Source organism: Oculina patagonica, chromosome 11, assembly GCF_052425735.1.
Source record: "Oculina patagonica isolate OP01 chromosome 11, crgOcupat, whole genome shotgun sequence".
Lineage (NCBI taxonomy): Eukaryota > Metazoa > Cnidaria > Anthozoa > Scleractinia > Oculinidae > Oculina > Oculina patagonica.
Window position 1 is genome coordinate 16,850,631 of NC_135768.1, and position 16,746 is coordinate 16,867,376.

The 16,746-nt window shown below is 37.2% G+C and overlaps 5 protein-coding genes across 5 annotated transcripts in view; 1 reads left to right on the forward strand and 4 right to left on the reverse strand.

The window, feature by feature from the left end:
• LOC144630341 (alpha-1,6-mannosylglycoprotein 6-beta-N-acetylglucosaminyltransferase A-like) overlaps positions 1 to 16,746 on the reverse strand; it is a 241,034-nt gene that overhangs the window by 163,455 nt on the left and 60,833 nt on the right. The gene's annotated exons all lie outside the window — the stretch shown is intronic.
• On the reverse strand, positions 10 to 891 carry LOC144630874 (melanocyte-stimulating hormone receptor-like). The gene has a single exon (XM_078489246.1). The coding sequence runs from the start codon at positions 889 to 891 to the stop codon at positions 10 to 12; it is 882 nt and encodes a 293-aa protein (XP_078345372.1).
• Positions 2,993 to 3,940, reverse strand: LOC144630397 (melanocyte-stimulating hormone receptor-like). Its single transcript, XM_078488763.1, has one exon. It carries the CDS (start codon positions 3,872 to 3,874, stop codon positions 2,993 to 2,995), a length of 882 nt encoding a protein of 293 aa, XP_078344889.1. The 5' UTR covers positions 3,875 to 3,940.
• Positions 6,888 to 7,784, forward strand: LOC144629994 (melanocyte-stimulating hormone receptor-like). Its single transcript, XM_078488254.1, has one exon. The coding sequence runs from the start codon at positions 6,888 to 6,890 to the stop codon at positions 7,782 to 7,784; it is 897 nt and encodes a 298-aa protein (XP_078344380.1).
• Positions 15,155 to 16,006, reverse strand: LOC144630875 (melanocortin receptor 3-like). The gene has a single exon (XM_078489247.1). The coding sequence runs from the start codon at positions 16,004 to 16,006 to the stop codon at positions 15,155 to 15,157; it is 852 nt and encodes a 283-aa protein (XP_078345373.1).

Genomic DNA, 16,746 nt, shown 5'->3' on the forward strand with positions numbered 1-16,746 from the left:
ATAAAATAGCTAATTTTCTTGGATTTGTTTACACACGATTTTTCTTGCTGTCTTTACAATGGCCGTTCGAAGATCACGAAGGCGCCAGCAATACAAAAATGGATTGATGGACGAGTTCATAAATGCCACAGTCTCTGCCAATTTCCACACGTGTGACCAGCTTAAGGAAGCCGACACGACAATAAACGTCGGGGAATAGCACAACATCATTACGATGTAGTATATAAAAGTTGTTTTGGCACTTTTTGTTGATCGCTTCAAGTTTAAGGCATTTACGGCATTTATTTCGACGACATGTTGTTGAGCTTGAATTTCCAACTGATGGCGTCTGACAATCCTATAGATTCGGATGTAACAAAATGTGGAAATTAAGAGGCAGATGGCAATACTAATAGCTATAACAAAATAATACGCGTTTATGTTCCAAAAGGTTAGAAAGGATAAAATGAAGGTAATGAACCAAAGAGTTGCTGATGTATACATTGCGCGCTGTGTAGTCATCAAATTCGGATATCGCATGTGATAATGAAGAGCCAAGAACCGATCCACACTTATGGCTGTCATTGTTGTAAGTGACGCTCCCGACGCAAAATACGCTAATGTATTTCCTGCCTTATGCAGAGAACCGTTATCCGTTATCTGGTGAGCAACGTAAACTGGTTGTACGATAAGTCCAACAAGGAGGTCTGATGCAGCCAAACTGCAGAGCAAAATTATGGACGGTGAACGAAGTGAATGAGTCCTTAATATGGCGGCTAACACCAGAGTGTTGCCAATAATGGATATGAGCATGAATGGAGCATTAAGGACGACGTTAACGATAGCAATAGTTTCAGGACCAGAATCATCGACTCTGCTGCCTGAAAAATCGGTTTTTGATTCGTTTGCCATCCTTGCACGCCACTCTCTTACGTGTTGAATTTAAGCACACTGCCAATTTTGTTTGTGTGTTTGCTAACTGGTGGAACAGCTTTGCAAATGTTGTACTTAAAAGATTTTTTAGTCTCGTATTAGCATAACATTATCTGCTGTCTTTATTTAACTGGGGTAGTTTAAATCATTGTTGATTTAAAACATGGAACACAGTGACACCCTTACGGTTTAGAAAAATTCGCTCTTGCTTAAAAAAATTGTTTCTTGCGTGAACTGAGCAACGGACGATTACGCACGCAATATATAAGTACACAATACGCAGCGCGCCTCTTTTGTAGGTGATTACAAAAATCGGTCCGCGATGCGTACGTGTGGGGGCTTGATAATTTCAAATTTGATTCTTCTTTTTTGTGAATTCATTAAGTACATTCAATTACCTTAAGGCTGCTATTTATTGCGGCAAATAATCTTTGCGATTTTTTGCAAATTCATTCCTTGAAAATTTATGAGCAGCAGGTGATTCAAACATTTCTTTGATGCACATGATAACAGATAAACAGCGGAATGTCTATTACATTGATGTAAGATATTTTCGCCTTACGTTATTAAGTATGTCAGAGTAGCACACTTGGGTAGGCATCTGACTGGGGAACGAGAGGTCGCGAGAGGTCCCGAGTTCGAATCCCAGAGGAGACAAGTTTTTTCTTTTTCCTTTTTTTTTTCTTTTTTAACCAGTAGCACTAAAATGGTTTGTTTATTATATCGCTCCGGACGTAGGTATGCATTGCAGAATAATTTACATATATCAGAACATATAGCCATATAGACTGATTCAAGTACAAATGTATTAAATTGTGCTGTTTCATCTGAAAAGCTCTTCATTTTGTTCCGAACAAGCAGCCACGCACTCGATTTTAGCCAACGCTCTGGTTTCTAGATAGATCCATCGTTAATGAAGCTTATGTGAAACCCGATTTAGTTTTCGAATATTCCTACATGTACGACGCTAGCTCGACAGATACGAAAGAGATCGATCATTACATCGCTTTTGCGGCTCTCAATATTGGCTTGCGTAAGCGTAAAAGCTCCTCTTGAATTGATGTGCAACCTGCACAGACTTCCAGCCAAACGAAATGTTGGCTAGTATGACTTCGTGAGCTGCTGTAATGACGAGCAACTACAGGAACAGCTGAAATCAAAGAAACCACACGAAACGACACGCCAAAATCCAATATGGCCTACTCGACAAGACCGCCGACTCATCCCCAGGATCTCTCGCAGAAGACCACGTGACACAAGCAAACCCACGCACAAATAAATAAATAAATCCCTCAGTCGATGACAATGTGCGGGCTCTGCCCCCACAAAAATATTACCTTCAACACTTTACTTTGAGTTATGCAGAATAACACATTTTTGATAGTTGACATCTTAATCAACTACCTAAGACAAGTAGTTTGTTTACACATAACCGTAAATTTTACAAAGGCGAAAGCGGGTTTATCTTGTAAAAATTAATACGTGTTAGACTGCCTCGAAACCTATTTAAAGGTTTTCAAAACCTCAGTATCTTTTTCCTATTTTTTAAAGCATCAAACCATTTTACGCACAGCGAAATAAAGACAACTTTCCGGTCATGATAGTGAGTAGATATTTGACATACTCCTTTTTATTAAATTATTAACCTGCAACGGTTGCACGTTATTGTTATCTAGACAGTTTTTAAAATGACTTGTCGTCTCATATTTAAATATCTTTCAAGGCCCTTCTCGTCCAAGAGGAAATTGTCACATGACTGCTGTGCAGGTAGAAAAAGAGTTGTACATTTAAAACATGGATTACAAAGATTGACATCAGTTTTACAGTATTCAATAATTGAATACGGAAAAAATTCAAGCTATTATTATCAATTAGCATTACCGTTATAGTTTGTTCGTTTACCACTAGTGTAACGAATGACAAATTCTCGAGCAACTTTCGTCTTCAGATGATCAAAGAGAGAATTCATGTATGAGGCGTTTTGTAAAATTTACAATTCCCAGATCTCCAATAAATTGCATTTTAAATAGGGTATTTCTAGTTTCTGTTGAGGAAGATCAGCTTTGAAACCCAAAGTAAGCTAGTTGTCCTCCGTCTTTTGACATAACATCTGCTTTGCTGTCTTGACAACTGCCCTTCGAAGCTCACCAAGGCGCCAGCAATACAATATCGGATTAATGGACGAGTTCATAAATGCCACAGTTTCTGCTAAGGTCCACTCGTTTTTCCAGTGATGAGGGGAAATAACTAAAATTGATAAGGAAATAACTACCGGGCTATAACATAAGATCATCACGATGAAGTAAATAAATGTGTTTTTAGCATTCTTAGTCGACCGCAGCCTGGTCTCATTAAAATTTTCTACAACTTGGAGTTGAAGGTGTATTTGCAACTGATGTCTTCTAACAATTCGATATATTACGATATAGCAAACAGTAGAAATTAAAAGAAAAATAACAATACTAATACTTATGGCAAAATAGTAAAAATTCATGCTCCAAAACCCGAATGATATAATTAAGTTTATGAACCAAAGGGTTGCTGATATATACATAGCACGATGTGTAGTCATCAAGTTTGGATATCGCATGTGATAATGAAGAGCCAAGAACCGATCTACACTTATGGCGGTCATTGTTAAGAGGGAAACACCACATAAAGCAAAGGCCATTCTCTCCATTGCCTCGTTCAGCGAACTGTCTTCCGCTAGTCTAGTACCAATGTAAATCGGTTGTACGACAAGCCCAACAAGAAGGTCTGAGACAGCCAGACTGGATAGTAAAATCATGGACGGTGAACGAAGCGAAGGAGTTCTCAATATGGCGGCTAGCACCAGAGTGTTTCCAATAATGGATATGAGCATCAATGGCCCATTTAGAACACAGTTTATGATGGCGATAGTTTCAAGACGCGAATCATTGCCTCTACTGCCTGAAAACTCAACATGTGATTCGTTTTCCATCCTTGCAGACCCACTCTTACCTAATGAATTTATGCGCACTGTTAATTTTGTCGAGTGCTTGGTAAAATTGTGCAACAACTCGACAAATTTTATTTAGCATGACTGATTTAATATTGGATAATCTCGCATTAGCATAACATTTCCTGCTCTCTGTGACAGGTGAATTTTAAACAGTTGTCATTTAATAGTTTGAAACAGAACAAGGTGACACCTTTGAATTCGTAAGATCTGTTGCTTTTAAATTTTGTTTACTGACAAAAACTGAGAAGTCGGCGATTACGCACAAAAGCATTTTTGTGTCAAAGCTAACATGTTTTTTAATACATATATTTAGGCAAACCCAAAACCAAACCTCCCAGGTAACGCGGGCGTCAAAAATTTGTAAATTGATAGCCCTTCTGTATCACTTAGATGGGTTCTTCCTCACGTACGCATGGAAATTCAAAACGTTTTTGTTCATCGAGGCTTTGCAGTTCAAATACAGCTGAAGCTGGCACTTGAAGTAATTAACACAGATCCAGCAACACAAAGTTACCCATGACAACACAAATTGTACCTGACATTTGATGATAGAAAAAGGAAATAGTATCATTTTTTGACAGTTTATGATAATTGTTATATATAGTATCAGTTTTACCATTAACCACCAAGTGTCACGCATCGCCGGAGACGTTTTCGTCCACTGATAAGAGGACAAATTTAAGTCATACTGTACCCAGTTAAAAACAGTTTGTCATTTGTAAGATAATTTGTTTTTTTAATTAACAGTTGTAATTTGCGATGTGGTGCTCTCTAAATACGAGCTCATCATCTTCTTTTTGGCTTCTTTTGAACAGTTTTGGCTTCGTTGAATAATTCAGGTTAGGTTGAACTGTCTGATTGTTGCTGAAGACCTCATTTTTTTAGATAAGTCAATAGAAAATTACTGTTTCTGTAAAACAATTGAATTTTTGCGAGTTTTGAAACTACCTGTTCAAGTAGAAGATATAGCACGTTTTAAAGTCAAAATTTCACATTGTTACCCTCTTAGAGGCCAATAACTTATAGTAGTTTTTTTTTTTATTTGGAGAACACGAAGCTATTCTAGCAAAAAACTCGGAAACAAAATCGCATAATCTGTTTAACTTTTTAGAGTCTGTAACAACAATAAATGGTCATCTCTCAATAACATAATCTTGATATCATTCCATCCTCCCCTAATATCCTTGATAAGTTTTAGAGGAATCGATGTTCAAATACTGCGAATTATAGTTTTCTAGATAATAACCACTCAAGAAAGTTAGCTAGTAAATTTATTAATGAGCAAGTGTCCTGCGCGACCTTAATATCAACGAAATATTGAGGTTTTATCGAAAAAAAAAGTTTAAAGGAAGACTAACACGTTCTTTTTGGGGAGTGATGTTGATTTTTCCATTACGTCAGAAAAACGCAAACTGTATCAAAACTACAAGCAGGATACTAAATGTGTAGTTATATGTGTATATAAATGTATTATTTTCGCGAATCATCACTTTTATATAAATTATTTTATGATTTTTCTAGCTGTTAGAAGAACTTGAGATTTGTGAGAGTCATAAAAGCATTTAACTCGAATTGTATGGCCATGGCATGTAAGGGACAGTGTAATACCGCAAAGTGGCCAAATGGGCACATTTTGATTTAGTCACGTAATTTCATTTACATTTATCCATGTACATCTTTTCTTTTACGATGTAAAGCTTTTTGTTTGCACTGTGAAAGAAAAAAATTCGAGTGACTAAAAAACAAAATACGAGGTAAAGTTAAGTGTTTTAACAAAATATACATTAGATCGCATTGTGCAAAAACGTGTTTCGCCGTCGAAATATTCTCTCAAAGAAGTCTTGCTTTTAACTTGAAAGGGAACTTTTAATTATAATGCATTCAAGAATCAATAACGAAAAAAAAAAACAAGCTATTAGTATAAATTGACATTTCCATCATATTTTGTTCGTACCACTAGTGATATGAGTGACATATTCTCGAGCAACCTTCGTCTTTGAACAGATGATCAAATTCACAATTCAATTGCTAAATTCACAATTTCAAGAACTTCAAGAAATTGTATTTTAAATATTCGAAGCTCGCGAAGGCGCCAACTATACAGTATCGGAATAATGGACGAGTTCATGAATGCCACAGTTTCTGCTAAGGTCCACCCTCTGATCCAGTGATGAGGGGAAATAACTACCGGGATATGATATAAGATCATCACGATGAAGTAAATAAAAGTGCTTTTAGCATTTTTTGTGGATCGCAGCGTGGTCTCATTAATATGAGCATCAATGGAGCATTCAGGACGACGTTAACGATAACAACAGTTTCAAGACGAGAATCATTGCCTCTTCTGCCTAAAATATCGGCTGCCATTCTTCCAGGCCCCTCAGTCAATTTTGTTAATTGCTTGGCAAAGTGGTGCAATAGTTCAAAGACGAATGTTTGTTTTAATATGACAGCTTAATAAAAGATATTTATTATGTTTATTTAAAATTTCGCATTAGCATTTGATGAAAAATGGAGGAGCGACGATTGTGCACGCATTGTTAACATCTAAGTATATATGTTCTGGTTTAAATTTATCTTTGGTTTAAAATTTTTGAAACCAGTTTAATTTTTATTTTTCATTCCCTCACTGATTCATTATCATAAGCTGAATTAAAAAGAAAAGATAAATTTAAACCACAACCGCATATATTAGGTTGCGTACGTCTTTTGTGAGTGGTTAGCAAATAGTAGTTCTTAAGATTATAATATTTTGACCTTGCTATTAATACAACCTTCTACACTTGACACTTCAATTCCACTCAACTTCATTGGCTGAAGTAAAAAATGGTCAAATTTATTGTTTCCGTTCTACTTTGTGATTGGTTAACTTTGTCTGGGTGACCCCGGTAACAGTAGCCGCACTGTAAGCATTCTTACCAAAGAACAAAGCAGATACTCGACAAAATTAACAGTGAGCTTAAATTCATTAAGTAAGAGAGGGCCTGCAAAAATGGCAAACGAATCGCAAGCAGATTTTTTTGGCAGCAGAGGCAATGATTCTAGTCCTGAAACTATCGTCATCGTTAACTGTGTGCTGAATGGACCAATGATGCTCATATCCATTATTGGCAACACTCTGGTGCTAGCCGCCATATTGAGAACTCCTTCGCTTCGTTCACCGTCCATGATTTTTCTTTGCAGTTTGGCTGTCTCAGACCTTCTTGTTGGGCTTGTGGTACAGCCCATCTACATTGCTACTAACTTAACGCGAGACAGTTCGCTGGACGAGGCAATGAAGAGAATGGCCATTGCTTTATGTGGTGTTTCCCTCTTAACAATGACCGCCATAAGTGTGGATCGGTTCTTGGCTCTTCATTATCACATGCGATATCCGAATGTGATGACAACAAAGCGCGCTTCGTATGCATCAGCCACCCTTTGGTTCATTAACTTACTCTCGTTTTTCTTAACTTTTTGGAGCATGAAAGTTTACTATTTTGCCATAGCTATTAGTATTGTTATCTTCCTTTTAATTTCTACTGTTTGCTATGTCGTAATCTATCGGATTGTTAGAAGACATCAGTTGCAAATACGCCTTCAGCACCAAGCTGTAGAAATACATGACGAAAACATTGATTCGACCACGCTGCAATCGACTAAGAATGTTAAAAACACATTTATTTACTTCATCGTGATGATCCTATGTTATAGCCCGGTAGTTATTTCCCTGTCAATTTTAGTTATTTCCCCTCATCACTGGACAAACGAGTGGACCTTTGCAGAAACTGTGGCATTTATGAACTCTTCCATTAATCCGATATTGTATTGTTGGCGCCTTGGTGAGCTTCGAACGGCAGTTTTAAAGACAGCAAAGCAGATGTTGTGTAAACGGACAGAGAACAATTAGCTTTGGGTTTCAAATTAAAGCTGATCCTCCTCACCAGAAACTGAAGAAATACACTATTTAAAATGTATTTTCTTGGAGTTCTTGGAATTGTAAATTTAACAAAATGCCCCTTATACGAATGCTCTCTTTGATTATCTGAAGACGGTCAGGGCGCTCGAGAATAACGGACGATAACAGAGACTGTCCCATTTATGAACTCGTCCATCAATTCATTTTTGTATTGCTGGCGTCTTCGTGAGCTTCGAACGGCAGTTTAAAAGACTGCAAGGAGACTCTTGTGTGAACAAGTGGAAGAAAAGTAGCTCTTTTTGGCTTTTAGGCATTATACGCAGGGCCCGCGCAGCAAGTTTTAGAGTGTGTGTGGGGGGGCCCTCTTTTTATGTATCCTGGTTTTATCTTAATCAGCGAGAAATTTCACGGATTGGTGAGCAATGACGGTCCCATCGCAAGTTTTATTGAGCAACGTTTCTTCATGAAAATGAAATTTAGTTTAGTTTTTTTTAGTATTTTTCGTCATTTTAGAGGAATTAACATCAAAATTTTCAAGCATATACCCCCCCTGCTAATTTCGCTCACGTGTCCGTCTTCTCGCTGATTAAGATAAAACCAGGATACATAAAAAGAGGAGCAATAATTTTATGCTCATTGTTAAAAGATCAAGGTCGGGACTGTTATTATCGTAACTCTATCAACTGGACTCGGCAATCAACTTGACAATTTGTTTGGGAGCCTAAGGGCCTGATTACATGGCGAATTTCAGCCCGGGGTGAAATTGCCCGGGCTGGAAACGGGCTTGGGGAAACGGGCTGGAAAACCTCATGTCATCGCGTTTTAAATTTCAGTCCGGGCTGAAAGTGAGCTTGCGGATTCTCAGTGGTGGTTTTCAACGAAAGAAAATGGCGGCCACGATAATTATTCAATTTTAAAAGTGTTCAGCCCGGGCTGAAATTCTCCATGTAATAGCAACAAAATTCCAGCCCGGCAAGCCGGGCTGAAATTCGCCATATAGTTGGGCCCTTATAAACTTAACCCAGTCATTATTTCGGATTCAAATTAACCAATTACGTTTTCCTGAGAGGTCCGCTTGCAAAAAGAAGCCATTTAAAAGACATAAACCTGTACTAGCACAAGGCTACAACTGAAATTTTTTTTTGATAATTATAGCGACTTATAACTAATTTATGACAATGTTTGTTGTTAACTTATCTGCGCGTCTACTTTGACAGTAACTTTTGTCCCTTATTACTGAACTAACAAATTTTTTGCTTCTTTTTTTTTAGAATATTTTATTTATTTATTTATTTTTGCCCCTCACTCTGAAATAATTCGGTCTCAAACTTAAAACACATTAACATAACTAATTGGGATTTTTTGTTGGAGGCATATAGCCACCATGACAGCACGCCATTAACATTGTTGTGGAACACTTCGGCAAAAGCCATAAAATGAACCACAACATTTAATCTTCTAACGTTACATATACAATAGTATCTGTAAGAAATCCGTGAGAAACAGAAGTCCGAGGTGATATACCATGTTTATTTCTGGGGCAAACTAAATTTCACATCGATAATAATAACTTTATTTATATAGCGCCATTCCTTATTCTCATGGCGCCTCACAAAATAAATGTGTAAAAAAAAAAAAAAAACTGTTGTGAAATCTATACATTAAGTGTTAAAAAAATGTTAAAAATATTTACAAAACAATGAATAGCTATCTATAAAACTTTTGAAAAGGTAAGTCTTTAGGCCCCCTTTGAAGCTCTCGGTTGAGTTTGCCTTTCGCAATGTAAGTGGAAGATTAATCCACAGCTTTGAGGAGCAAACAGTAAATGCCCTCTCGCCATATGTCTTTGTCAGAGACCTCGGCTGATCTAAAAGTTCATTGGTGACAGATCTCAGAAAACCCAAGTGAGAGTGATAGTGAAGCTTATCAGTCAAATAGCTAGGATATGCACCGTTAAGGGACTTATAAACTATCACTAAAACCTTAAAAATAACGCGATAATCGACTGGAAGCCAATGGAGGTCAATAAAAACAGGAGTAATATGCTGAAATTTGCCAATTTGAGATACCACCCGTGCAGCTGTGTTCTGAACATATATAGAGATTACTCCATGGAAAATGCGCGCGTACGATTTTTATTCACGAGTTGAGTAGTATCAGAAAACGAACGAGTGAGCGTAGCGAACGAGTGAGTTTTCTGATACAACTCTACGAGTGAATAAAAATCGTACAAAGCATTTTCCATGGTGTAATTTGTTTATTTTATAGATACTGAGGTTTTTGAAAAGAAAATTAAATCGCTCGACTTTTTATCAGTTACGCGCGTGTTTAGGAAACCCATTCATCTGCCATAAACTAAAATAGCTAAAACATCTGTTTGTCTTTCAAAATCACATCTTTAATGAAGTAGCACAAGAAATGAGACGTCAGTTTATACTCTCACAACTTTTACAGAAACAACTTTTGATAGAAAACCTGACTGAGACTTGTACAAAACTTGCAAGTTCCAGTTCAATGTTTAACAGAACAAAACAGCGCTAAACGCTGAATAACTCAACGCGAACTCGAGCGAACTTTTACCAAATTAAATCAAGAAAACAGTCTGCCAAAACCAAGGACAAACCTGCAGTGTCTTAGTCATCATCTGAATCAAAACTCGCTACAATCCCTCGGCGTGAAGACGGCCCGTATTCTTGTCCTTCCTTTGTGCGAATTTACTCAAAGGTTTATTCAACTCGGCAGGAGGAATTTCGGTTATCTCGCTTCGTGTTTCTCTTTTTTGTTTGAAGAAACGTTGTGACAACAAGGCCGTCTTGTTTCGTTTTCTTTTTAGTGTTTTGTTTTTCCTGTTCTGCAATATAAACGACTCAGTGGAGCCGTTAAAGACACAAACAAACCTTGAACGTGTCTCCGACATCTCGCCGGTGTTTACGACGAGAATCAAAATGGCGATACGGTGCATGTTGTTCACAAGTGAGTTTTCGTCGTTCGCGCTTCTGATTGGACGAACGACGTTTTTTCACTAGTGAGTTTTCATCGTTCGCCTTTCCTATTGGCTAATGCATTTTACGTATCATTTGTACGCAATCGTTTTTTCGTGAGAAAATCTCAGTATCTATGATATAATGTAGCTTTCTTAATTGATACTTCGGACAGCGGCAAAGTAAGGAGTTACAAGACTACGAGATTAGTTTTAAAATCTGATTGTACGAAAGTGTAAGCTACATTTACCAACTTGTATTAGAAAAAACCAAACATTATGTCTAGACATAATGTTTTTTATGTCGAGGCATGTTCATTTGATAACCCGTTGGTAGGTTCCGCACCAGGTACGAAGTTGAACCAATAAGATTTTAGGGCGGAGTTTGCTATGTAAAAGCAGGAACAATCGCTTGACTCGTCCTTCTTTTCCTCGCCATTGTGATATTCACTTTTATAATGCTAGATTCAGCAGGAACCTTTTCATTGACAATTATGCTGGAAATCTCTAAACGTACGTTTTATTATAACGGAACAATGATTTTTGACTCGTAATCTGTCGCATTTGATCCTGCTATTGTATCTTAGTAATGTCCATTTTAAATCATTTTTACCTTTAATTTTAATCTTAACCATGTTATGCCAATTTCATTTCCTATTGTAACAGGGCCCACATAAATATCTACTAGTTACATTAATTTTACCCAGTTTAATCAGCTTTCTTTTGCGTCTACAAACCTGAAGTTCGTCTTTCCTACAGTATATTCTCATCCTACACAAACTAATCCGCCCTCATTTATGAAGTCCCCTTTAAACAAATTTGAGTGGATCCAGTGGTAGTGTAGCCTGCGTCGCAGACGTAATCTGTTTAGTTTCGTCTGCGGCGCAAACTAGTGGTAGTGCTACATGTTGACATCTGTGTAGATCCCGGAGGAGTGCTATTTTTGGTGATTCACCAATTGTTATTTATTTATAGCCGTTTTTGGTCTATCAGCTCATTTGTATTCTTCTATTTAGGTTTACAACAGTTATTTTCAGCAATAGCCACTGTCCCTAGCCTGGAGATGGCCAACAAACTGCAGATGTATTTTATCTCATGGCTCTCAACAGTTTGAAGTACTCTTGCTATTCTAATGCAACCACGTACCTGCTGATCATTACCATTTGATGTACAACTTCTGACAATCGGTGATCCATGATGACAATCTTTTAGGAGCACGATGCTTTAGACATTTTCTTGACCAGTCAAAGACGTGTTCATGTACAACAGTGCTCTAATGGCGAGGGCAAGGTGTGATGAACTACGCATTTTCTTGCGGCTAATTATAATTATTCAGAGTTGCTGTAGATGAATAAGGTGTACTATAGTTGTTTTTATGTTTATAATATTTTGGCCTTGCTATTAGTACTACCATCTACACTTTACATTTAGTTATGCATAATTTACAACAAATTTGGCAGCAGTGAACGTCTAAATCACCCACCTTAAACAAGTAATAATAATAATAAAATATTTGTATAGCGCCAATATCCGTAAAGTTCAAAAGCGCTTTACAGAAGTAACGTTAAAAATATTAAAACACTATTTAAAAAATATAATAAAAATAGTTAAAAAGTTACAAAATGCTTGAAATCTTGAGACTAATAAAAATGTTGCTAAAAAGTTATAAAAATGCTTTTTCAAAAAGGCAAGTTTTAAGTTTATGTTTAAAAAGGGACACTGAGGAGCTGTTCTTGATGTCAGAAGGCAGAGTATTCCAGAGTGCAGGAGATGCTACGGAGATAGATCTTGCGCCATATATTTTCAAATTGAAATGCGGAATTGAAAGAAGGTCTTTAGAAGATGAACGAAGCTGACGAGGTGGAGTGTAAGGAGTAAGAAGATCGCGAACGTATGAATGTGCCAGATCGTTTAGAGCCTTGTACGTGATGAGTAGAATTTTAAAGATGATGCGATAATTAACAGGAAGCCAGTGAAGATTGAAGAAAATAGGTGTGATGTGTTCGTGTTTTCTTGAGAGGGTGATGAGACGATGCATTCTGGACGTGCTGTAACTTTTCTATTAGACAGTTCGGTAAGCCTAAGAGTAAAGAATTGCAGTGATCCAATTTTGAAGATACAAACCCATGAACAAGTATTTCAGTAGTGGTCGATGACAGGTACTTCCTTATATTGCTAATATTAAGGAGGTGATAAAAAGTTTCTCAAAAACTCAATAGTTCCTAAAAGTTATCTTTTCATTTTACACAACTCGAAAAATGAATTCCACCTACGTAAGTTTTTTAGTCATTTTGACAGTTTATAATACTAAACCACGTTCCACTATGTTAAAACCCTGTCTTGACTCTAAGGGCCTGTTTACATGATTCCGGAATGACTTTCATTCCGGAACGAAACCCGTTCCGGAATGAAGTTCGTTCTGCATTTACATTACAGAGTCGACCGGTTCAACCAAAGGCATTTTCACGTGCGTGGTTTTCGCGCTAGGTGAAAACAAGGTGGCGCATGTTTCGCGCGAGATCAAAACAAGATGGCGCATGTTTCGCGCAAACATGTTTTTGTGCTTACTAATTGCCGTATCTGCAATTTTAACGAGTAATTTGACCATAGAGCTGCTTCTTTGGGCTAAACAGTAAATGCTATTACGTTTTTTCGCTCTGAATTCAAACTGTGGAGTCCGTGTGCGGTTTCATGAGTTACGATTTCATCTCGGAACGAAATTCGTTCTGTGTTTACATGATACCAGAATGAAATGTAATTCCAGAACGAAACTTTCATTCCGGAATGAAAACCGAAATTAACTCATTCCGGAATGACTTGACACTACAGAGAAATGTATGGGGATGGAATGAACTCGTTCCGGAATGAAAGTCATTTCGGAATCATATAAACATGTCCTGAGGCTTTCTGGTTTTAAATGCATATTTTCTTATATCCATTTCAGTTTGCCTAGTAATTCCACCAGGAGACTCGATAGAAAGGAATCGATACCAAGTATAGTTGGGCGAAAAGCCTCGGTGCCATGTTTGAATTTCGATTTCGACGTCTTATCTTGGCGTATGTATTTTGGCGAAAGACCTGGGGCTGAGAACCATTAATATTCTGCACTCGTCAATGGATGTCTAAGATGATGTCTGTAGGAAATGATTGGCCCTAGTTAACATCCGCCCTTACTTTAAACATATCTTTCTCAAACAACTCTCAAGCAATAGTTGCCAAACGTCACCACTTTTCCTAAAAGCAATCGGGAACATTTTGGTATGTCAATTATTTTTAGTCGCGCGTTCTAATGGCAATTATGTTTTTAAATTTGGCATGAAACGGAATTTTGCCATTACAACCATAAAGATCCGTAAAATAGGTTTAAAATTGAAGTTTACATCAACAAAACAATAAGGTTTTCTTGAACATAAAGTTTCAAGGCAGACAACAAGTTTCTTTTTTAAGGAAAAGTGATTCGCAATCTTGGATTTGTTGATTTTTTCATGACGTCAAAAACCGCCAAGTTGACAAAACTGTTAACGGGATACTAGAATTGTCTGACAAAGGTCATCGCAAGAAAATTAAAAGTTTTCAATTAAAAAAGGGAAATTAAAAATAAAGCCTTCTGCCAAAACAAACAGTTTTTAATTCGATTGCAGTCCTCGCACCTCATGTCGTTCTTTTTAAAATTATAAGACGTTGTTGAAGAGTGCTTGGTCCGGTAGATTGACCGATATTATATAAATTTAGTAAAAAATGGCTTTTGTAAGAAGGGTGCGACATATAATTCTTTATTAAATGTATGCGTTGACATATAAAGAACATAGCGCGTGGCGACATGTTTCAATTCAAAGTTTCTATTGGTTTGTGTTTTTATTGACTAAACAAGAAGGTAGCTGTAATTCTTGCAACATTGATAAACGAACCAATATCTGAAAGGTTATTCTGTTGAAGTCCCTGCATGAAAGTAATTGGCAATCGTGTTAGAAATGGCAACAAGTCACCCAGTCAGGAAAATCCATTTTTATTTGTAATACATTAGTTCGTAAATGTAGCTTACACTTTCCTACAATTAAACTAATCTAGCGAAACTGGATGTTTAAATTAAATCATTTTCCCCAATGACGAAACACAGAATATGAAGTTGAATCTCTGTTTCTTAAAGATGTTTGAAAAGGGATTCTTACAGTCAATATTACATAAGACAATAAAAGATTAAATTCGTCAATCTGATCGAGTTGGGAAGTTAAGGATATCTTTTTTAGGGTTTTTGTGGAACCTACGTGTTGCCATGGTAACTACAGGTTTGAGGTAGAATGATTCTAAAAAAGGTTACTTAGATGTGCTTTCAGCCTTTGCCGCGAAGGATCAACGATTAAAACCTTAAATATTAAAAGAGTCAGTTCTCTTCCATTTGTCTACACACGATTGCCCTTGCTGTTTTTACAACCGCAGTTCGAAGCTCACGAAGGCGCCAACAATACAAAAATGGATTGATTGACGAGTTCATAAATGCTACAGTTTCTACCAAGGTCCACGCGTTTGTCCAGTAAGTGAAAAAGCTACTAAACATCGGGGTATAGCACAGAATCATTACCACGTAATAAATAAAAGTCGTTTTGGCACTTTTCGTTGATCGCTGCGTGTTTTGGTTATCTTCGCCATTTATTTCCACAACATGTTGTTGAGCTTGAATAAGCATCTGATGATGTCTGACAATCCTATAGATTCGAATGTAACAAAATGTCGAAAGTAGGATACAAATGGCAATATTAACAGTTACAACAAAATCGTAAACGTCCCTGTTCCAAATGGCTAAGAAGGATAAAATGAAGCAATATGACCAAAGAGTTCCTGATATATACATAGCGCGCTGTGTAGTCATCAAATTCGGATATCGCATGTGATAATGAAGAGCCAAGAACCGATCCACACTTATGGCTGTCATTGTCGAAAGCGAGACGCCTAGTGCAAAAAATGCCAATGTACTCCCTGCCTGATGCACAGAAACATTTTCCGTTAGATGGTAAGCAACGTAAACTGGTTGAACGGCAAGTCCGACAAGGAGGTCTGATGCAGCCAAACTGCAGAGAAAAATTGTGGAAGGCGAACGGAGCGAAGGAGTTCTCAATATGGCGGCTAGCACCAGAGTGTTGCTGATGATTGATATGAGCATCAATGGAGCATTCAGGATACAGTTTATGATGACAATAGTTTCAGGACTAAAATTATTTTCCGATATGTCTAACATCTTCGCACCCCTCAGTAAAGGTTTGTATTTTAAACACAAACTATGTTGAAAGCTTGGTAAAATTTTGAAACTGCGCGACAAATCCAACTTGAAATTATTTTTATAACTCACATTAGCATAAATATTAAGTCCTGCCGTCTTTCACAGGTGAAGTTTAATCTTTATTGATTCACCGTATTGGATGGTCATGGGTCACGTCGGGAGGCCTATAAGAAGTGTTTAAATCATATGTAATTGCCACAAGTTTCGAGTTTCTTTGAGGCCTGTGTTTATCACACAGGGCACAAAGGAGCCTTGAGTCGACCGTCTCTCGAAAAAGGTGCTTTCTCAATGTTGGATAGCCTCGAATTGAAAATTTCACAGAAACTAAATACATGTATTTCTTTAGGTGATTATCAGACTTATCGCCCCATTTACGCACAGAGAAAAATAATTTCCCCGGATTTTACTGAAGTGACATTTCCCATACTTATTCCTCGCTAATTTTTTCAAACTGAAGTGTCATCTTGCACAAATATGCATCTTGTCGATAGACCTGGAACTGAAAAGCGACCTTTACTTGGCAATGAATGCCAGCGATAATGCCTGAAGGAAACCAATAGCCCTGACTTTAAACTGATTCTTACTTAAAAGAGAAGTTCATTCCAGAATGGCCATATATTTTTTTTCACAAACTTTATACAAAGATATGTTATTCAACAAAATTTCAGCTTCCAACTGAAGTAGCCCAAAACTTGAGA

Excerpts from the sequence above, each read along its gene's own strand:
- LOC144630874 (XM_078489246.1), bottom strand. The coding sequence starts at position 891 with ATGGCAAACGAATCAAAAACCGATTTTTCAGGCAGCAGAGTCGATGAT.
- LOC144630875 (XM_078489247.1), bottom strand. The coding sequence starts at position 16,006 with ATGTTAGACATATCGGAAAATAATTTTAGTCCTGAAACTATTGTCATC.
- LOC144630397 (XM_078488763.1), bottom strand. The coding sequence starts at position 3,874 with ATGGAAAACGAATCACATGTTGAGTTTTCAGGCAGTAGAGGCAATGAT.
- LOC144629994 (XM_078488254.1), top strand. The coding sequence starts at position 6,888 with ATGGCAAACGAATCGCAAGCAGATTTTTTTGGCAGCAGAGGCAATGAT.